We start from the raw sequence: 24,199 nt of genomic DNA, 5'->3' as shown, positions 1-24,199 counted from the left end.
ACCAATTAAAATACACTCTGAAAATTATCTGACTTTGAAAATTTTTGTGGTAGGATGATTATAGGTATCCTGGAAGTATTGAGTATTCTCAGTAGTATTTGAGGGATTAATATTTGAGGAACTAAAATTAAATTTTGGATGAGTGATTGGTCAACAGAGAAGGACATGCTCATCTTAAATATCTTCACATTTCTCAGGGCGCCCAGGTGGCTCAGTTGGTTGAGTGTCTGACTCCTGATTTCGGCTTAGGTCATGATCTCACAGTTCATGGGATGGAGCACAGAGCCGGCTTGAGATTCTCTCTCTCCTTCTCTCTCTGCCCCTTCCCCACTTGTACATGCTCTCTCTCTCTCTCTAAAATAAATATTTTTAATATCTTAGCCTTTCTTTCCTGTAAGAACATTAAAATAACCATATTTTTTAATTTTTTTAATGTTTATCTATTTGAGAGAGAGAGAGAGAGAGAGAGAGAGAGAGAGAGAGAGAGAGAACGAGTGGGGGAGGGGCAGAGACAGAGGAAGACACAGAATCTGAAGCAGGCTCCAGGCTCTGAGCTGCCAGCACAGAGTCCGACGCGGGGCTCGAACTCACAAACCGCGAGATCGTGACCTGAGCAAAAGTCAGATGCTTAACCAACTGAGCCACCCAGGTGCCCCTCCTGTAAGAACATTAGAAAAACTCAAGAATAGTGGCCACATGAACCTTGTCTTTTGTTACTTTTCTTTTTGGAAGCCAGGATCCTATTTTTACTATTTGATAACTCAAATATACATGAAATGGGAAAAAAGGGAGAGACTGAATCCCTTCATGATTAGTTAGGGAACCTTAACATAGATAAAGAATCAATCCTATGCACAATTCCATATATACTCACTTCTAGAAGTTTCTCTCTAACTGGCAGCAAAACAAATGTCCTTAAAATTCCTCTTTTCTCTGCAGAACAGTTTTGTCAATTGGGACGTCTTAATAATTGGGAGAGACCTGTAAGAGAGGTTTGGTTTTATTTTAAATAACTATATCAGCTTTACTGTTTTCCATTGATAGGGTGTTCTGAAGAATAAAATGAGGGCTTGAAAATACTGGTGGTGTTTACATAGAAATATTTTCATGCATAATTAGCAGAAAAACTTTTCTACTGTAAGGTTGTAAGGTTTTATTTAGGTGGTAAAATATGATTAGGATTTAAAATCAACCTGTGCTTCATGTCACTACTGTCAGGCTTTCTGTGGTTTTTTCTATGATGTCACTTTAGTGGGTGTGTCGTGTCTTTGGGTGGGGGGGCAGGTAGAAAAAGAGAAGGAAAGAGAGTGTTCCGAGAGGCAAGTTGTTTTCTTGACAATAAAATGTCAGTTGGTCTAGTCATGGTCTGATGCTAATTAGTTTGGGGTTTTTTTATTGTGAGTAATTTGAATTTCCTTGCGGTCTCACCTTTACCTGTGAAGAAATTAAGAAGGCTTTGTGTTTGTGTGGGTTCCTTTTGTTTGGCTATTAACATTCCTGCATTTGTTTGTGAGTCCTGTCTTCTCTCCATCCAATTCGACTAATATTCACCATAAGGTGTCAAAAACATTCTCGTAATGGATGATTCAGCCTATGTCCTTTATTGGTGGCAGCAAAATTGGTCACTCTCAAATGAATGCTGAGCTGAGCTACATCTTTGCTGTAACAGTCACTTCTTTTCACAGTTATTTTGCCATTGTGTCAGACCTATAGTTCAGCTGTTGTACTATCTGGTAGTTTCCATTCACTTTTAACAAAGATAGGTGAATCATACTAGAAGCATGTGTAACTGATAAATAAACTGTCATAGCGTAATATCAAAACATGACACACCAGACTATACAGTAAGAGTGTTCTGCTCTCAGTTGAGGTTACTTAGCTGCACGTTTTTGCTCTCTTAACAGATTGCTCACACCTTGAGGCGAAACCTGCACAGAGCCATAGCACTCGCTTGACAGAATATTCCAGGAGCAAGTCACAAAGAATTGGGAGGCAGAGATCTAGCGAGGACTCTAGCTTCCATGTTCTTTTCACACCCCAGATCGTGCATCTCTAAAACAAGGGGGTTGAGTCAGCCCAGATTTTTAATTACTTTTAACTTCTGATTATTGTAAAATACAAGGGCAGGAACCAGAGATATCCCAAAACCCCATCACAATGCCTACCACATTATAGTGTCCATACGTATCAGTTGAAATGAATTGATTTTTTTGGGGGGGTGGGATGAAAACCTTAGGTGAAATACTGGTGTATATATAAGATGACTAAAAGCAAAACTACTTTTGGGGGAGAGGGGTACAGCAAGTCAAGCCACACAGAACACCCTTTATCTCAATCTTCACTTCTCCTGCCCGGAGGGGCACTATGGGAATCGCAGGGCTTTAGGGAACACAATTTAAAAATCAAAGGATTTAATAAGCATATGATTTTCTCTGGCTCCAACATTCTTTGATTCCTCTGGTAACTTGGAATCATCACACAGGGAGTAATATGAAAGGTCTTAAAGAAGTCACATTATGCCACAGGGTGGGCGGTGGGTTGAGGTAGAGAACCGCAAAGCCATTTTACATTTCTGAAATAATGTGCTGCATTTTGATTTTTATTATCTTTCTCCACAGTTTTTTTCTCTTACTGGAAATCAGTGTGGGATGTGTTTGAACAGAGAACATTTCTCTCAGCTGCTTTCTGTAACAAACTGTTGGGTTGTCTACTTGTAACTGCATAATCACAAAATTTTATAAATTGACTTAACTTACTGAATAAGCCAGCTATTTTGATACCATAGTTGCTTTTGAAGTTCACTGAAATTATCTGATAACCCCGAGCCTAAGAAATGTGGCTTTTTGACCTATTAATGGTCAACTATTTTGCCAACATTTAGTGAATAGCCTGCTTATTTAGCTGGTCGGGGAATAAAAATGGGTTAATTTCACTTTAGGCAAGAAATAAGAGTAGGGTTAATCAGAGATGTCAAATCTTTGAGATGAATTTCAGAGTGATTTATGTCATCCCATTACCCCAACTTTCCTTTCCCCTTCATTCCCATTCCTGTGTTAAAGGCTAAGGAAGGTCAATGAATAATGCATTCAATTAGTTGCAAATAAAAGGTATTGATCTTATGTGAAGGTGGTCTCCCAAACCAAGACTCTTAAAACTCATCCCTGTTTTTCTGCGTTGGGGGGTGCATGATTCACTTGCACTGACTGTGTTTTCTGTTAAAGAGAGATGAAGGTGAGCTGCCAAAGCAGATTGAATTCTTGAATCCTCTGGCGATGAGGACACATAGCCAACTCCAGGCACCGCTGTCTAGATCAGCCTTCCTGTTATCACCCAAACTGGCATGTCCTCCTGGCAAGGAAGGAATAAAGCCCTCGAAGTGAAAACATTTTAGTTCAGCAACCCTTAATTGATCATTTCTGTACTTGTTACAGAGTGGAAGTTGCAGCGACAGGTTTCAAGGGACCTGGGAGATTCAATAAGAGAGGGTAGGGAGGGAGGCTTAATGAAGGAGAACTGCCTGTTTGTCTAAATTCCAGACAGTCTAGTTTAGCGAGGAATGAAGTCTGCAATGGGAAAACCTATCTTCAAGATGCTTAATAGTACACTCTTAGATCCATAGGCTGATAATTAATAAATCAATGAGAGTGCAGAGCAGAAATGTGTGGAAGCTGAAAAATCAAAGAGAGTATATCATGCAAATTAGCAACAAATACTACAAAATGTAATGGATGATAGTAATAAGGGGTTTTGAGTAAATGGAAGGTACCATTTCAAATATTATCTTGGGGAATGTTTATGTGCATGTTTGAGTGTACAGCTTGTACTTGTACTAATTGAATGCCACATTGCTATCCCATTTAGAGACTGTGTGTGTAAGAAATACTTAATCTAATTCGTAAGTTATGGGTATGAGGCAGTGTGATCCAGGGTATGGAAACTTGGAAAGGGATTAAGAAGAATAAGACATTATGTCCCCCAAATCGTTGAAATGCACAATACAGATATCATGTGTAGCTTTAATTAACACAGGGAAAACATGGGGTACCCTTTAAAACAGAAAACAAGGTGCAAATGGAAAAATTTGATGAAGCACAGTCATATGTTCTTAAGGACTGGCCAATCCTGATTCGGACTTCAACAGTCATGTGACTGTCAATTTGGAAATGTTATATTTGACTTGTGTACAATCTAATAGCTTTTCAGCTCGCCTGAAGGTACTACCTGCAATATGTAAGTCATTACCTGGTAGAATGCTTTGACACACTACTGTGAGAATGAAAAATATTTGGGAAAATAAATTGTGTTCTATCATTCAGCTCATGCAGCATAACTATAAGTCTGTATCGTTATTATTGTTTTTCAGCCCCTCTGACTGATAAGCCACCCAAGCTTTTGTATCCTGTGGAAAGTAAACTGACAATTCAGGAGACTCAGCTGGGTGAGTAATTCCTTAATTCCAGTTAATACACTTCTCTCAATACAGTCTGACAGTTAATAAGCCTAGATTGTACCCTGATATAATACTCTAAGCTAAACTTATGTGTACTTAAAGGGAACAAAATTAGAAAATACCAACAAACGTGGCCCATTCCATCCCCCACAGTGTATGCATTAGGACCAAGCTGGACATATGGATATAAGAACTCATATGTTTTTCAGGTGGTTGTTAGGAAATGAGATGGGCTGAAGGTTTTACTGGTGGCATTATGTTGTTGTTTTATAAGGCTTGAATTGGTTTTACAATGGGCACTATGGAACTCTTTGACTTACAATATACCATTAATACATTAAAATACAATTTTTGAAAATGGGGAGAAAAGGTACAGGTTCATTAAGATAAATGTGACTATCACAGTTAAAAATCATTTTTATCTAATCAAATGGAAAGGACGTTATGCTACTTAAGTTATGGATAATATTTAATAAAATGTGACCAAGTGGCTTTTGGGTAAAGGACCAACAGGTTTAAGACATAAGAACGTGGACAAAATGCTTTGGTAAATATCCAGTTATCAACACATCGGAATCTGACATAATTATTTTAGGGTTCAGTCTAGAATTTCTAGTGGTTTATCTATGTTCAGTATAATTTTAACCATATAGTTATGTTTTTTAAGAAACTTCTTCCTACACTAACCACTTGACAGATGAAATGCTTTACTGTATACAACTAAAAAGGAATCGATAGCCCATCCCTTAAGTTATTAATGTTATTATTGTTTTTGGAGTGAGAATTTAGATTAAAATTGTAAATCATCTTTAAGGTTACTGATGAACTTTGCGAATAGCATATTCAAAGCTACGGTGCAAAAAAAGGTGTGATGGTTTTAGAACCTATAAAATTATTATAGTCAACAGATTTCTAACACTGGATATATTTAGTAACTTAAGGCATGAGCATGTATAGGATTTATACAAGTCAGGGTATCAATATGCTTTTTTGATGGTAAACCCAAGCCCTTAAATTGATGGCATATACATGCAAGTATCATTAAGCATCATTAAGGCAATGTTTATGAAACAAACATAGATTAAAATTGCATCATGCTCTTTACTCATGTTATGGTATATTGAAGTATATTAGATTTTAGTGCTACTTTCCGAGGAAATTTTGAAATGTAGATTCTCCTGAGTGGCCACACTCATACAGACGTTTCAGTAACTCCAAAGAGTATGTATTTGTCAGGAGTTATATGAAACGTTCTTGGGAAAGAAGAAACGGTTTACGGTACCAGTTACCAAGTAGGAACATAGCGAAATTGAAATTAATTGTGGCTCTTTACTTGACAACATGATTAAAAGAATTGTATGATTGATGGTTGCCAATTGGGTTTCCCTATATTATCTAGTGTTCTCTCCGTTCTACTAATGTGTTCTACACAATGGAATCATTTGTAAAACTTTCTTTGTTAAAAAATACTTTTTATTGAACAAAAATTATAAAGACTAATCAAATAGTTGTGAAAGTATGAAAATTTCTTATGCAAATTGCAAGTTTCCACTGTATATTCATTTGAAGAAAGATGGGCCTGTGTGTTAGCAAAATGCTCTGAGAAGTACCCTAACTCCTTTATTACCACTGCCAAAGGAACATGAGTTCTCTTTAAAAACCAAGTAACTAGAGACATCAACTTGGGATTTGAATTCTTTTAAACAACTTTTGTTTCATCGTACTTTCTGATTCCAGTTCTCAGTGTGTAGGATAAATTATTTACTAGTTAGAGAAATTTAACCAGAGTCCTTGAATTTTGGGACCAGCAGTAGATTTGAAAAAACTACCTTTGCGAATAGCATATTCAAAAGTGTTGTTACTGCAATAGTATTGGAGTAGGTGAACAGCTGATCACAAAGGGTAAGTGAAAATAGGAAGTAATCTTAAGGACAAAAAAAAAAAAAAAACTCCAGGTGTCTAAAATATATTCATTTTCTACAATATGTACTTAGATTTTTCACCTCCTGGGGATTGAATTTTTGCCTTTTTAGATTTGAAAAAGCTGTCAATTTCAATAGGGCCAAATGTGTTATATCCTAAGAAAGGGGGACTGAATGAAGTTTCATGGAGCAGGAGTAAGGAGGATGGCCGGAACCAGTGATGGAGATCTTGGTGGTGCCTACTCTTAGGAGAAGGTGAGAATCTCCAAGAGTTTCACTGGCCGGAAGCTCAAGGGTCTGACTCAACCTTGTCCTAAATTGAGGCTTGACCTCAGAGGATAATAAAACTACCATATGGACTACATTCTAAGAACAATCATCAGTGACTACACAAAGCTGAGTTGGTATATGTCTGGTGACCTAACTTGAACGTCCTGGCAAACTTATGCACACATCCATCTGACCTTGATAACTATAAACCCATCAGTTCTCCAGTTTGTCTGTAAATATATAAAACTTAATAATAATAATGTTATAGATTAAATCATAAAATGCATGGATTTGTTTTCATCACCAGGTTCTCCTTCCTCTGCCATTTGTGGGCTGTGCCCACCTTTCCCTTTCTGTGTCCCTTGTGGCTTCCTATTCCTCCCAATTCCTTCATCTTCTCAAAAACTGGAAAGATTATGATAGCGATCATTTAAACCATTCCAGTGTAGAAAGGAAAAGGCACAAAGAAGCAAAGAACAAATATATATAATATAAATATATAATAGTAACTCAATTCATATAAAATATGTAAATTGGTGGGTTTGAATTTTAATCACTTTTAATGTGGTTACAGCCTAGCATTTCCACTCTAAGTGGCATCAGTGTGTTACTTTACAATGTGAGAAAAGAACTTTGTCCTTTTTGAATAACTTTCAGGCATCAGCAAACGTCTGGACAGCACTTTCTTGGGTAAAATCCCAGAAATCATGCTGTACAATTCTGAAGGTCAGTCTAGGAGGTGAGCCCGACTTGATCCTTTCAAGGCGCGGTAATCAAGGGAATCAAAAGACAGATGCCGTAATCTTGCTAAGGTTGAGCCTTGAGGATGTCAGTCAAAGATGTGGCCTTCTCGTTATGGCCAGGAACCCATTTTCAGAACCTCCCAGGACAGAGGATGTTCATCATTACCAGACTTTCAAACTTTCACTTTATTTAAAGTTTGTTTTTTGCTTATAAAATAATTATACAGGTTACTGGTAGAAATTTTGAGAAATACAGGAAAAAAATCTTGTTTCTTTACGCTGTACTAACATTCTGCTGCTTTTTTTTATTCCAGGTTTTATTTAAATTGTCGTTAGTTGACATATAGCATAGTATTGGTTTCAGGAGTAGAATTTAGTGATTCACCACCTACGTATAATACCCAGTGCTCATCCTCACAAATGCTCTCCTTAATTAATGCCCATCACCCATTTAGCCCTTCCCCCCACCCCTCGCCTCTAGCAACCCTTAGTTTGTTCTCTATAGTTAAGTCTTTTATGGTTGTATTAAATATTAAATTAAATATTCTTAAAAAAATACTAAACAGAAAATATTTTTTAATGGCCACATGATATCCATGTGAAGGTCCTATAATTTCATACGTATTGCTGGAAATTTGGATTTTTCCAAATTTCATCATCCTAAATAATGATGTGGTGATCTTCACCTATACATTTTCCCTTAACTTTATAATTATTTCAACAGGTCACATTCCTGAAAGGAAAAATACTTGTAAAAGTAACTAATTTTATTAAAGTTTCTTGCTATATTTTCAGAATTCTTACCAAAGAAGTTGTATACACTCTCACTACAAGTATATAATGGCTATAATACATTTTAAAATCTTTTCAACTCAACTTGTTTAAACTAAAAAAAAAAAGACTCACCCACTTCTCCCACTCTCTAGCCCCCCGCCTCTTGCAACTACCAGTCTGTTCTCTGAATCTTTGAACTTGTGTTTTGTTTCATTTTGGGTTTTGTTTTGTTTTGTTTTTTTAGATTCCAAATGTAAGAGAGATCATACTTTTTCTCTGACTTATTTCACTTAGCTTAGTAGCCTCACAGTCCATCCAGGCTGTCACAAATTGCAAGATTTCAATCTTTTTAATGGCTGAGTAGTATTGCATTGTATATTTATACCACATCTTCTTTATCCATTCATCCACTGATGGACGCGGTTGTTTCCATATCATGACTATTGAAAACAATGCTGTAATGAACTTGCAGATGTATAAATCTTTTCAAATTATTGTTTTCATTATCTTCATATGAATACCCTGAAGTGGAATTGCCAGCTCATATGGTAGTTTTTTTTAACTTTTAATTTTAACAAAATTTCAACAAAAATTTTTAATTTTTTGAGGAAACTCCGTACTGTTTTCCATAGTGGTTGCACCCATTTACATTCCCACCAGCAGTGCACAAGGTTCCCTTTTTTCAACATCTTTGTCAACATTTATTATTTGTTGTCTTTGTGATAGTAGCCTTTCTGACAGGTGTGAGGTGATTTCTCATTGTGGTTTTGTATGCATTTCCCTGATGATTAATAATGTGGAGCATCTTTTTATGTTCCTGTTGGTCATTTGTATGCCTTCTTTGAGCAATGTCTATTCAGATCTTCTGTCAACTTTTAAAATCACTTTGGGGGTGTTTTTATTGTTGGTATTATTAAGTTGTCTGAGTTCTTTGTATATTCTGAATATTAGCTCCTCAGAGACATGATTTGTAATTATTTTCTCTGATTCATTAGGTTTCCTTTTTGTTCTGTTAATGGCTTCCTTTGCCATGCAGAACCTTTTTAGTTTGATGTTATCCCACTTGTATATTTTTGCCTTTGTTTCTTTTGCTTTTGGGGTCAGATCCAAAAATTCCATGTCAAAACCAATATCAAGGAGCCTTTGTTTTCCTTTCGAAGTTTTATGGTTTCAAGTCTTACATTCAAGCTGGTAACCCATTTTGAGTTAATGTTTGTGTATGGTGTAAGATAGAAATCCAGTTTTCCCGATACCATTTATTAAAGAGATTGTCTTTTTCCCATTGTATACTGCTTGGCTCCATTTTCATAAGTTAATAGACTGTATACGTGGGGGGTCATTTCAGGGCTCTCTATTCTTTTCCATTGATCTGTGTCTGTTTTTACGCCAATACATACTTCTTAATTACTCTAATTCTCTAACATAGTTTGAAATCCGGCATGATGCCTCCAGCTTTGTTCTTCTTTATCAAGATGGCATTTGCTATTGGTAGTCTTTTGTGGTTCCATACAAATTTTAGGATTGATTGTTCTATTTTTGTGAAAAATCCAATTGGAATTTTATAGGGATTGCATTAAATCTGTATGTTGCTTTGGGAAGTTTGGAGATTTTAACAATATTAATTCTTCCAATCCATGAACACAGAGTATCTTTTTACTTATATATTTATTTATTTTTGTCTTCAATTTATTTCATTAATGTCTTACATTTTTCAATATACAGGTCTTTCACCTGCTGGGTTAAACTTATTCCTAGGTATTTCATTCTCTTTGATGTAGTTGTAAGTGGGATTGCTTTCTTAATACCTCTTTCAGAGAGTTAATTATTAGTGTTTAGAAAAGCCACAAATCTGTGTGTGTTGATTTTGTATCCTGCAACTTTACTCAATTCATTTATTAGTTCTAACAGGTTTTACAGTTTAGAGTTCTAATGAGTATAATAACTTTTTAACCTTTGATAAGATCAATAACATTATACATCTTTGTAATGGAGTGTTTTTGAAGGAAAAGTCAGTTTCCTTTTTTTAGGAATTACTTCTTCCTCTCCCTTCTTACCTCTTTCTCTCACTCTCTACTCATTGCATACAAGTGGCCTCTCCTTTTTCAGAATTAGCCACATTTGGAGGATTTCAAATGAATCTAGTCTGTTTAGGCAAATGCCTACGGTTGATGAAATATGGAAACCTAATTGAATGTTTACATTCTCTGCTTTCTTCTCCTGCTTATACTAACACTCAACTGAGAACTTTCTCTAGATTCTATGTCTCTTAATAAAGCTCACAGTAATCTGATAATGTACTGTAGGCACAGGAAATGCCAATACATACTAATTGATGACATGGTGTGCATGCCACAAAAGGCACACATCTCCAAATTTTCTGTAAAAGAAAATAATGACACTGAATTGAGTAATCTGCTCAGTATTGCTCTTATTTTTCTTTAATATCTAATATGTTTGTTAACTTTGTTAAAAAAACAAACACTTCTATATCTGAGGAAATAAGAATTCCCCACATGTTAACCTGCAGAGGAAAGTGGTTGATGACAATATTGAAACTTCAGATTTTTCGTTATCTGTCCAAGTAAAGAGACACACATACATGTAACTATCCAATTTAGCTACAGGCTAATTAAAATAAAATGGCACACTGGAACTTAACTAGCACATCTTGCCCTATTTTACCATATTATAGTTTGCAAAATTTTAAATTTCAGCTAGACTGAAGGAAAAATGTTCATATCTTATATAATAGATCCTGACTGATATCTTTATAGGAAAACTCCTTGTCATGCAAATGATACATTCAATTTACTGTGATGCTAAAATAATTAGTTATTGAAAACATGCTCAACTTCATTGCTTTTTCTTTAGTAGAGTTGACACACGATATTGCATTAGTTTCACGTATACAACATAGTGATTCATCAACTCAATACATTATGCTGGGCTCACTACAAGTGTAACTACCATCTGTCACCATACAACACTATTACGATACAATTGACTATATTCCCTTGTACTGTATCTTTTATTCCCATGACTTATTCATTCCATAACTCAGAGCCTTATATGTCCTGGAACTATGTATATAAATATATTGTGCCTGGAATGTGTTTTACTACAAATACACTAGTTCAATTCTTTAAGTTTATTTGTTTTGAAAGAGAGAGAGAGAGAGAGGATCCTAAGCAGGCTGTGTGCCGCCAGCTCAGAGCCCAGTGTAGAACTCGAACTCATGAACCGTGATATCATGACCTAAGCTGAAACCAAGAGCTGGACACTTAACCACTGGAGCCACCCACGAGCCCCACTAGTTGAGTTTTTAATCCAAGGAGACACGATAGGGAATTATTATCTAATATTTGCTAGCTAGGTGTATATTTTAAAAACTTGAAATAAAACATATTTTTCTGAATAGTTACTACTCTGACTAAAATTGTGAAGCCTCTTTGTTTCCTTTTTCAGGGAGGGAAATACAGTAAAACCTTGGATTGCAAGTAAGTTGTTCTGTGAGTGTTCCGTAAGACAAGCAAACATTTCTAATAAATTTTAACTTGGTGAATGAGCGATGTCTTGCAATACAAGCCGTCCGTGATGCCAAATGTCACATGACCACAACTGAGCCAATGGTTCTTGAAATTCACTTTAATATACAAGTGTTTATGGATTACCAGCATGTTTCCGGAATGAATTATGCTTGCAAACCAAGATTTTACTGTACTTATTATCAGTATCTTAGAAACAAGGAACAATTCAGGTGTTCAATTTGATACGTAATTCTGAAAGTGGCGTATAATACTGTTGATGCTAAAAAAAATACTTTGTTGCTGAGTCATGAAAGTGATGCATACATATAGGACCTTCGTTTCCAAGAGGTAGGGAAGTTAGTGTTGACTGAGTTTGTCCATCCACATTTACTCTTCTTGTTGTTTTTGGCTTTGTTCTTATTGCCACATAGGGAATTTACAAGACATTTTTTCACTGACAAACTCGTATAAAATAACCCATAAAACTTTCCTTTCACTCTGGATGAAAACATGTATATCCACGGTCCAAGTTTTAGATGAAAAATGATGTACTTGTTGCCAGCTTAAGAAAGATGGGCAGATCAACATGGCTCTATTGACTGACATAAAGCTTGTTAGGCATAAATTGGAGCTTCTGGACAAATAGGCATCATAATTAAAGCATGTAAGAGCAAATAAAGACTGGTATTATAATTATATAAAGTGATGGCATTCAGTTCTACTCAATCCAAATTTATCATGCCATGATAAATGAAAGTAATAACTTTTGACAGCTGTTGTGGTCTGATAGCTTACTTTTGCAAGCAAAAGCGCCTTAAAAATTATGATTCTAACCTGAGGAGAAATATTTCTCATATCAGTATTTAGTTACTATTTCATATCCTTAAGCAAATGAGAAATCAACAAATGGAACCTACTGTTAGTGTTCTAGGATCATTATATGCCGCAACTTATACGAATCTCACAGATTTCAAAATCAAAGTCTTCTTTTAGCGCTAGAGAGGAGAAATAGGCTGGGTAAAAATGCAACTTGAATGTTTGCATTAAAAATTGCTATCTAAGCAGAAGTCACACTTCCTTTTTAAGTGTTAAATGCTCAAGGTCTAATGCTTGACAGGCTTGAAACCCAAAGAAAGATGGAGATGGAGGGTAGAACAGCTGCTATGGGTCATTGATATCTGAAAATTTGGAAGGCAGCTGAAGTGCTTGTTAAGATGCATTAAAAACTGGAATAGAGACCATGTAAGTGCGCCTGCTTTTTCTTACCTTGGAAAGGGGGCGGAAGGGGGAGAAGATGGGAAGAAAGAAAAGATCCAAGAGAAAGTGTTGCCACAAAACCAATACAGAGAGTTCATTGAAATTCCCAGATTTTGGTCTAGTTCCAGTCTAGTTTGTTGGACTTGGACACGAATCATGCAGATTACTCTTTTGTTATAAGACGGAGAGTAAGTACTATTTTATATGTTGTTGACTAGATATGTATGATTCTTCACAACTCTAAATTTAGGAATTGTATGAAGTAGAGGGGCTTTGGTAGTTATCAAGTCAAATCTTTCCTTTAACTGATGAGAAAACAGAGACCAAAAATTCCTATATGCTTTTATATCTCAAATTTTACAAAAAGAAAATGTAATATCATTGTTACAGTTTTATTATTGTTGTTCAATTGTTTTGGTTATGATAAAAAGGAGGCATGTGACACCAATTCCCATTTCAGCACATTCTGTCACACAGACCTAGATGACAGTCCAGCTCTGCCACTTACTACTAGTATAACCTTGAACAAGCAGCCCTCATTTACCTAAGTGATAAAAAAAGCACTATGATAAGACACGTCTATGGAGTTAGTGTGGGTATAAAATGAGATAATGCATGTAAAGATTAGTGCATTGCCTGGTATATATTAAGTAGTCAGTACCTCCTTGCTGCTAGTAGTTGAGGTTTTTTTTTTTTTTTAAGTTTACTTATTTATTTTGAGAGAGAGAGAGCAAGCATGAGCAGGGGAAGGGCAGAGAGAGGGAGAGAGAGAGTATCCCAAGCAGGCTTCCCACAGTTAACACAGAGCCCAACGCGGGGCTCGATCCCACAAGCTGTAAGATCATAACCTGAGCCGAAATCAAGAGTCAGCCACTGAACGGACTGAATTACCCAGGCACCCAGTAGTTGAGATATTTTAATGCTATATATCGAATGCTGTATATAGAAGGTCCCTGAAATGCATTTTGCATGCCAATGATTACTTGATCATGTTTCTATTCTTACTAGTGTAACATACTTTGGTAGCAGATGTGGGCTTCATTATAGGATGGATAATATTTTGGAAAATTAATTTCTATCTCCCCTCTAAGAACAACATGCGCACTAAGTTTTTCTACTGAAATTAGATTTTATCTTAAAGACATTACTGATTTTAGATTACTTACTTCTTCAACAAGTCTACCGAAGTGCATATAGTAAATACATAGTTCTTTTTTTTTAATTTTTTTTAACGTTTTATTTAACTTTGAGACAGGGAGAGGAAGAGCATGAACAGGGGAGGGTCAGAGAGAGGGAGACACAGAATCTGAAACAGGCTCCAGGCTCCGAGCTGTCAGCACAGAGCCCGAGGCGGGGCTCAAACTCACGGACCACAAGATCATGACCTGAGCCTGAGTCGGCCACTTAACCGACTGAGCCACCCAGGCGCCCCAGTAAATACATAGTTCTAACAGAAGAAAAGTATTCCCCTTTTTTTTTTTTAATGACCGTGTAATGGACGCTATGCCCACAAATATATAAATGACCATCAAGGAGAAAGTAAGATTGAAAAACATTATTTTTCTAAACTAAAGAAACTCAGATATAGTATTCTTAAGACAAAGGACATGAGGATAATTTTACAAAACAGAGCATCAAACCATTATGTCTGTCAAGTTCCTCCTGAAGGTTTTGGCGATAGTCATATTCATTTTACAGAAAAATACTGCTCTTCCTCTGACAAGCACCTTTATCACAAAGCTTTCCGAGTCATTCGTAATGATTGAAGTTTACTAGCATAGAAACATGCAGTGAGTATCCTATGTTAACAAGAGCTCCTTTTGAATTCGCAAAGTAAATGCCAATTTATCAGAAATAAACCTATCAAAAGACATTGTGGTGCAGAATACTAAAAGAGGTTTCAGAATAAGAGTATGTACCACATGACTGACGTTCATTAAAACAGAAACTATAAAAAGACCCGTATCATTTAAAATTTGAATATAAAGAGAGATGTTCATCTATAAATTTCCTCCTGAATTTTGGCTAAATAACTGAGCATTCCTAAATTATATGCAGACTCTTCGTGAAAAATAACTTGTTCTTGAATATGATTATGAAAATAGGATACCACTATTTTATGGTTTAACGTTAAAACACTTAGCATTCCAGTCATATCGTACTCTACTAACTTAATATGTTCCTACAGATTTGTGGGTAAATTGAAACATCATAATTTCTGAGAAGTTGTTCCTTTCATTTTTGATTGATCTTTAATTAGTAGTGGCTTAACATGTCAGTTTTAAGAGGCTCTGTCCCCCAGTCTCTCTTAAGCAGCTAATGATCAATGAAAGATTTATATGCACAAGAGAAATACGCTATTTAAAGAAACTCTGTGGTGAATCATTTTATATAAGAATCCTTTTGTAATTGGGGCGCCTGGGTGGCTCAGTCGGTTGAACGCCGGACTTCAGCTCAGGTCATGATCTCACGGTCTGTGAGTTCGAGCTCTGCGTGGGGCTCTGTGCTGACAGCTCGGAGCCCGGAGCCTGCTTCGGGTTCTGTGTCTCCCTTTTTCTCTGCCCCTCCCCTGCTCATACTCTGTCTCAAAAATAAATAAGAACATTAAAAAATTTTTTTAAAAAAAGAATCCTTTTGTAATTGAAGAATCACCCCCATAACTTTTCTCTGTGGTAGCTCACAGTTTTACATTTTTCTGAGATGAGGTTCATCCATATGAAACTGCAAGCGTTATTTCTCACTAACCCTGGTAAAGGATCAGCCGCCCATCACTTCATATGACTTCCCCTTGTCTACCAGTGAAAACTCACGTCCCCATTGTGGCGTTTTGCCTTCTCACTGAGGAAATATTAAATTTTATTCACCGGCTTCAGAATGAACAATATTTTCTTTTCATCTAATTCTTTGAAAATTGCTGTGGTAGTGTAGACTATTTGACCGGAATATCTCAGGTTCACTTATGACAAAACACTTTATTGTCCTAAGGGAGACACTTTGAAGGCCATCGTACTACCTTCTTTGCCTTGGTTTTGTTGAAATGTCCCCTAAAGGATGACTGTCAGTGGTGTCATTTGTTTTCCCACATCTATAATTTTGATGAGAGTTCTTATTTCCAAGTTTAAAGGGAGCATTTTGTATTTTGATTCTTCTGGAATTTATATGGCCATTTACATTACATCCTTCAGCTGATCACTTAATTTTTTCTAAATGTATTCATATCTTTTAGGAATGATTTTCTTTTTAATAGGACAATATATATATACAATGATGCATATATGATATATATACAATGAAATTGTAGATTTGAAATTGTATATTCAATTTGATGAAATTGAAATTTGATGTGCTACTTTCTGAATGCCTAAACATTCACCTTTTAAGATGTGCCTAAATGGTACACTCCAAAGATGCAGGATAAGCCCAAGGTATAGAATATCCAGAAGGCTTTAAAACCTGAGTCTCACAGTGAAGTCTCCTGAAGAGGCCTCTTTTCCAATTCACTGCACACAAGACCGGTGTTACTTTCTCAGAAACAGTAAGGATTTTTAAAAATTTTCTAGTTTAAATTCGTAAAAATCTAGTTATAGCCTATATTATCCAATTGAATAATTTTTAAAAAGAAAATTAAAAGCTTATCAGAGTTTTTACTTTCCAAAATTCAACTGTATTTGAGAAGTCTTGCTTCATTGGTCTGGTCAGCAGGTACCTCCCGCTTCGCCTTCTGGTCCACAGTGAGCCTGAAAGAAAGGCTTCAAGTTCCTTAGGATTCCAGAAGAGTCAGCAATTCCCTTGCCCATTCAACTTCCTCGCAATGGTCTTATCAAGCTTATAGGCAGGGTGCAAGCTTTCTCAGTCTCCAAGAATTTTTGTTTCTAGTTTAATAAAAGCAGGACACCCACCTCAGGCTTGCTTGCTGAAGAATTGTGTTTACAGAAACTTGGCAGCTCTTTGAGTAGGAAGAGAACAAAGGGAAGTGCGTTGCTTTTCTGGAAAAATTAAATCGAACGCATCTTGTCACATCAAGCCATCACAAGAAATAGGAAACTTACGATATGATGAGTTTCAGGAAAATTTGAGATTATTACTACAAATATTCAGTAAGAAGCCATTATGTGAAATAGCTTTGGGAAAGTTCAGTAAGTCTCTTTGTGTTCTCTTCTTTAAAAAACTTTTAGTGTTTCTGATGAATGCTGAATATCTGATTTGATAACGTCAATTATCTTGGCAACTTTAAGACTTTTAAGTCATCAATTAAAAATTTTAAATGCTTTCTGAATAATGTACCTCATTTTGGCTAAAATTACTTGAGATGCAATTAGGCTATTATGCAGATGCAGTCTACTTATTATGTACAGCCTGTTTATAAGTAGTATGGATATTTGCTTCAGAATTATATGTCACATATTATATTTATAGAAAGACTTATACAAGGATTTTTTTAGATATAAATGTAATTTGTAGTGACTATTTTTCAGGGGAAAAAAACCCTTCTCTATTTCCCATGAACAATCTATTTTCCGTCCAATGCTATTTATTAGGATTTGCTACTAATTAGAGAGTGGGAGTAACATTTTTATATAATGAGGGATAAATAAAATAAATGAGTCTTATATTAGATGAATACATGAGCTGGTAGCTGCAGGTGAAGTTAAGTGTCACAGAGAACATCAGTTACTGTATGTGAAAGAAATGTCAAACCAAGAGAGAATTATATCATTGACAGATTCGGGGTAGACAGGTCTTTATTTTCTTTCAGTCACTATTATATGTGCATGAAATAAAATAGAGAATTGAGCAAGCAGAGAAACAATGTAGAAGGAAAATAATCCAAAAATGGTTCTTTTTTGTCTCAAATAGATGGCTATTTCAAGCAAGAGTTAATTTGCGGATTTTTTTTTTTTTTTTTTTCTGATCAGCTTCCTGTGCCAAGACAATTTATGTTTAAGGAATCACAGGTTCTGATAGTGCATCACCAGGGCTCTGATCACAAGTGACAGGAATGGGACTGGCCTCAAGGATGAGTGGAACAATGCGCGAATTTTCTCCGTTTTTCTTCTCTGCCTCTCTCTGCATGTCACCATTTTTAGAGGCGGAACGTGGCAGGGTGTGGGCGAGCCCACAGGGTGAAAGCAGTGCTCTGCTCCGTTCTACCCAGGAGGAAAAGTAGAGTCTGGAAGTCTAGCTGGAGTTGGAGATTCTCTGAGGGGGAATTCCGATGGGCCTAGCTTAGGTCACAGATCTAAATTTTGAACAGATTGCTATGGCGTCACAGTGAGGTGCGTTAGCTCAGCCCTATCTCCCATGGCAGGGAAGCCTGTATGTCTATGTGAGTACATGAATGTTGGGCGGGGGGGAGTAATGGGGCTTGTACCAAATGAAGGAGATGAAGCAATAGTTACTACAGGGGCCAAGTTTTCATATTCGGTATTCATTTTATGTAAAGTCCTTGGTTAGTCCACATCCTATTAATTTAGCTGCCATTTTTATTATGTCTCTTCATTAGCTTGGAGGGGCCGGAATTAGCCAGACTGATGCCTTTGAGTGCAGTCTCTCTCACGCTGAAAACTCTTCCTTTCCTTGCCTCTCCTCTCAACCACTCCTGACATCCCCTCTGTGTCTGAGGTGCGTACTTAGCTCCACCTGCATTCACCTCACCGCTGTCTCTGTGTCTTATGTTGTCTCTCACCCTTGAGCCTAATGTCAACCCCAAACTAAATGTCAGCTTCCCGGCCGTTAAAGACATTTTCAGGTAAAAGGTATGGTTCCCAAAAAGATAGAAATGCTACATCTTGGCTTATACAGTAAAATTCATGTAATATAAGTGAGTAAAGTAAGGTCAGGTATGATGTCATAAAGAGCATAGGTCCCACTTAAAGGAATCCGCATTCATTTTTGGATATTATATGGGTCTTGTAAAACACATCTGGCACATGGTTTTAGTTTAATGGCCTCAATGTCTAGTCCCTTGGTTTGTAGATTTAGCGTTCGTATCAGCAAATACAGTGGCACTGTGGTGCCACCTTAAAAATCGTGTAGGTTTACAATAGGATCTGGATTCAGAATTGCTAACGTGTTCATGATCTATGAATGGGTTCTAATGTGCTATAGGTTGGAACGTGCTTCAGACTGATGTGTAACATGTTTGGAACAACTAACATAATAAGCTCCATCATCAGAGAATCAAGGAGTTAAGAGCAACACAGTTATAAAGGGAGAGTCACCCCATCAGGTGATATAGGAATCATGGAGTTAGAATCAAGTGATAAATTCTCTTTAGCAATCGGGCCCCACAGAAAGGTAATCATGCCTATTTTGTTATCACAGACTTGCTAAGTTAACAAAAGTAAAAACACCTACCAACTATGCCAGCAGACATTTTTACTTCTTTCTCCGCAAATTTTTCCTGGACGTATCTTTGCTTCTCGGGTGCCATACTTAAGAATGGGCAATATCTAATTTACTAGCAAAGACATACCAAGAAAAGGATGGACTATAGGATCTGTGATTATCCTGGCCTTATTAATTAGGGCTTACATGCAGTGGCCTTCATGAGTTTAATGCAGTCGTCATTTCTATGTATAATCATCAGAGTCACGAGTTGAAGCAACAGAGAGTAGAAATCCTATAATGGACATAAGAATTTTGAGTTCAAAATACCAACAATTAAAATAAAATCCGTTTGTCAGACTCTTAGTTTTATTTTGGTCAGAAAATCATCTTTGTAAAATTGGAGTAATGCTAGATTCACTGCTTAAAAATATCATGTTTGCCTCTTGGCTCGAAGATAAAGGCCAGTCCCTTCACCATCTGATTCCGTTTTATCTTCATCATTTCATTTACCCTCCTACTAGGTTTATACTATGTGCCAGACGCTCTTGACCGTACTGTGGATTTCCATGAATCTACCCTTTGCACATGTAATGCCTGCCATTTGGAATTCCCTCTCCTGCCTCTATGCCCTGTGCCTATTTACTCAAATTTTAAGATGCATGTCAGTGTCAACTTTAAGACTTCCGCTCCTACTAGACAGAATTAAATAACACTTTTCAAGTACTAGCAAGTTTCTTTTTCACACTTTTGTTAGAGCATTTCTCTCATTTGGTGTATATATCATCATGCGTCAATTTCCCCTACCGCGCTTGGAACTCTTAAAGAAGGGGCTACCAAATTTTCATCTTCGCATCCTGAATGTATAGGTAAATACCTGATACGCAGAAATAAATGAATGAACAAATCATGTACCATTTACTCAGGTTTAGTACTCATAAATAAAATCCAACTTTATAACTCATCCTTTTCAGTAGCTATATACTACAGAGTAATAGAGCCACACTAAAACTGTTGGTTTTGATTTGATTGCCTGGTATGATTGAAGATCCTATTTTATGGATGAAGGAGACAGATAAAAAAAAGGGCCCAGGAGTCTGGCTGAGCTATGAAGATCTAACTGGGAAGCCCAGCAATAAATCAAATCCAAATCAGACAGAGGAGGAAACATCCAGTGGCCATTAAAGGTCAACAGATCAGTAAATAGGGGTTAAAAAAAATAGTTACTTATCACAGTTCAGCCAGGAAACTGGTCTGCGTTAGAGGGTTAACTGGCATCTTGAGTTTAACGCAGATCTGTAAAGTTTAGTCAAATAGACTTTATACTTTCAGGGGCCCAGAATAAGAGATGAGTTCACTAGTTCCATTTACTACTTTGTTATTGAGTGTCTACCAGGCACAAAGTCTGCTAAAACCTAGGTAGGTAGGTAGGTAGGTAGGTAGGTAGGTAGAAGCCTGTCTCCAAAGACTTGATATTACATTCTTGGTTAACCTCAGGGATGATCCTTGTTCCTCAAGAAGAGGCCAAGACTTTCTGTCCTTGTTTATAATTTCAGCCATGAGTGAATGACAGCTCCCCTTCAAAAGAGTATTTTAATCAACTAGAAAGTCAAGATGCTGTAGGGGCAGCTTTCCTTGATTAATGATCATAATTTCTCTTTTGCATTTGGAGTGTCTTGTATTTGCAAGGCATTTTCATATGGTGTCTCATTTCATCTTTTTAGTAGTCTGTTACATCTGTATTATGCCTCCATTTTACAGATTGTGACTGAAGCTTATATGCTGCACTCTTGGGATATTTCTATACACTAGTGTATTGATTATTGTTTCCTTCTTCATTCCTTTGTTAAATTCTAATTGTGAGCGCTGCTCTCTTGAATCCATGACCCTTCTGTAATGTTTAGAATGGTCTCATCTTTATGGACCACTTCATTTCTATTTTATCCCACTGTTAATAGATCCTGTGTCCTATCAAATAGAACATCCGGTAATAATGCTTGAATATGAACTTGTCCTTGAAATGTTTCTCAGGGTTTTTTTTTTTTTTTCCTATTCAATTGCTTGTCGTCTGGATCTGCTTCTGTTCATCTCTGCCTCCTGTTTTCTCATTCCCATTTTTTTGTACTTCTGCCCTCTCAAGTACATTTTAACAGACACTTTTCTTCTTCCACTGATCTTCAAGCATGAAATTTCTTTTCAAGGCACTTAAGAAAATGGAAGTGGTTAGAGCATTCATGAACAGAATGTCTTGTGAGCTGCAAAAGTTAATGTGAGAAAAGCAGATAGAAGAGTGGCTAGTTCATCAGAGTTTTTGCTCTGTAAAAAGCAGCAAATTATAGTCTTTTCTTAAATAGCAAGCAAAAAGCAAGTGGTCTCATTTCATTTCTTAAAATAGGCAAAGTGAAACTAATTGATTTGTCAATTTGCTGTGACTATTAATTCCCTGCACCCAAAGTTGGCTTTTGTTAATTTAGGATTTACACTTTCTTTCTGAATATAATTATCTGACTATATATAGATAAGTAATTTAAAGCCAGCTAATGATTGTTTGAGCATTAAAGTTAAGAACTATCTAGACATTAGTAAATTATCCATTTAGAAAACCTGTAATAATTGGATCAAAATTAATTTTAGCTCAGAAGTTAAATTGTACTTAAGGTAATTTTATGACATTTACAGTGTATCTTGTATGTGGCTTGTAAAACCATATGTTCACTTTAAAGAACTTGATAAAGTTTTTATAGAAATAGAAATGCTTTTATAATGTAAATGTATGCTTCATTAACCTAATAAGGTAATTTGAAAGTTTTCCTTTGGGCTGACATTTACTAAGTCAAGGCCCCATAAGCATTCGTGTCACAAAACTTCCACCAATTGTGAAAATGATTATAAGAATGAAAGTAGCATAGTAACTAAGTGAACATTCTATTTTAAACTTCAGTAAGTCAAAGAATGTAAGCATTAATTTATTGCATTTTCACAGTAGCATAATATTGAGAATAAGATAGAGATTGACTTCACTGTAGCTTATGAGACTAGTTTCTCAATGGAGAGATATGACTTAGATTCTCAAAGGTTATTGAAATAATGATCAATTCAATCCTGAAATATGGAAGAGCATTTTACCTTCAGTTTGGTAATTCAGAACACATGTATTTTAATATGTTAACATTGTAAGTTGACATTTTCACTTTTAATTTATTTTCTTTTTTTTCTATAATTTATTCATTTCTTATAATTTACATCCAAGTTAGCACATGCTGCAACCATGATTTCAGGAGTAGATTCCTTAAGCCCCTTACCCAATTAGCCCATCCCCCTTCCCACAACCCCTCCAGCAACTCTCTGTTCTCCATATTTATGAGTCTCTTATGTTTTGTCCCCTCCCTGTTTTTATATTATTTTTGCTTACTTTATTTTCTTCCTTCAAATGAATAGGTCCTTGGTATTGTCACCTACTGACACAAGCCGTTGGGTCAGTCTTGCCACCGACTAATGAAGTGAGAATCGCAGTGGCCTTCACATCTTCATCTCCAGCTGTCTTTGGCAATGATTTATTTTATTTTATTTTTTTCTTTTATTTGAGAGAGAGGGCATGTGAGCAGCAAAGAGGGACACAGGGAGAAAGGCAGAGGGAGAGAGAGAGAATCTCAAGCAGGATCCATACCCGGTGCAGAGCCCAATGTGGGGCCCAGTCCCATGACCCTGGCATCATGACCTGAGCCAAAATCAAGAGCCAGATGTTCTACTGACTGAGCCATCCATGCGCCTCTCTATGGCAATGATTTTTAAGAATGGACATCATAAATACCTGTAGAGCTTGTACAAAACATATGCACTCATTTTCTCAACTCCCCTGCCTCCCCCTAGACCTGAAATTTTACTCTATTAGTTCTGGAATAGAGGCTGGGAATCACTGTTACGTGTTCTGCTGGGACTTTTACGGCCTACAAACAAAAATCTTACAGTCACATATCCATACTTATATATCTCTATCTATATATCTGTCTGTATTTGTTCTGAACTGATGGTTCTGATATTTTTTTAGTCGTAATCACGATCACTTTACTTTCTGGAGCTCTTTGCTGTGCACGCGAGGGATCTAACAGACACAGACACATCTGGGTTATCTCACCAGTCAGGCTGCTATTGTCAAGAAAGCAAGACTCTCACTCAGGCCCAGAGGGTACAAATAAGATCTGAATATCCTTCCAAGTGGAAACTAGCTACTGGGGAAAGAGGTGGGGATCACTTGGGTAAAGAAGGCACTTCTCAAAGTGTAGCAGAAGTACAGCAACAGTTTGTGTCACTTAGCTTACTAAAAACCCATCTTGGTATCTTTACTGTTTCCTGTGGCTGCTGTAACAAATTACCATGATGCAGGTGCCTTAAAACAGTAAAACTGCACTCTCTTACAGTTCTGGAAACCAGTGGTCTGAAATCAAGGACTGCACTGCATCTGGAGATACTAGGGAAGGAATTTCGCTTCCTCTGGCATCTGGAGGTTGTCAGTATCCCTTGACTTGCAGCCACATCACTCCTGTGCTGCCTCTGTGGTCACCAATGCCCACCTTCTCTCCTTTGTGTTTTTTCTCTTCCGTCTGTTTCAGATCTCCCTCTGCCTTTTCTTTATAAGACATTTGTTGTAGGATTTAGGACCCACATGAGTGGGCCTGAATTTAATGGCATCTGCAAAAACCTTTTTTCCCAATAAAGTAACATTCACAGCTTCCAGAGATTAAGATGGGACATATTTTAGTGGCCACCTTCCAACCCACTACAGTATCTGTCACATGTTCTACTACACTCACAGGAACTGTGATACTAAGTAAAGAAGTTCAAAGGTGAATGAACAGCAAAGTATCAGCACAAGCCCCATTCAGTAATTATCAGGCCTGCTCACGTGTGGATGTGCACAGAGTATGCATA

The 24,199-nt window shown here is 36.7% G+C and overlaps 1 protein-coding gene across 1 annotated transcript in view; it reads left to right on the top strand.

Annotated features, from left to right (window-relative positions):
• IL1RAPL1 (interleukin 1 receptor accessory protein like 1) overlaps positions 1 to 24,199 on the top strand; it is a 1,353,681-nt gene that overhangs the window by 1,037,783 nt on the left and 291,699 nt on the right. Inside the window, exon 6 of the mRNA XM_019419745.2 lies at positions 4,364 to 4,438. Coding sequence (XP_019275290.1) covers positions 4,364 to 4,438 — 75 coding nt within the window. The remainder of the gene's footprint in view (positions 1 to 4,363; positions 4,439 to 24,199) is intronic.

This window comes from Panthera pardus, unplaced genomic scaffold, assembly GCF_024362965.1.
Source record: "Panthera pardus isolate Hobbes unplaced genomic scaffold, ASM2436296v1 HiC_scaffold_27, whole genome shotgun sequence".
Lineage (NCBI taxonomy): Eukaryota > Metazoa > Chordata > Mammalia > Carnivora > Felidae > Panthera > Panthera pardus.
The sequence above is the reverse complement of the archived record's forward strand: the minus strand, read 5'-3'. Positions and strand labels throughout refer to the sequence as shown.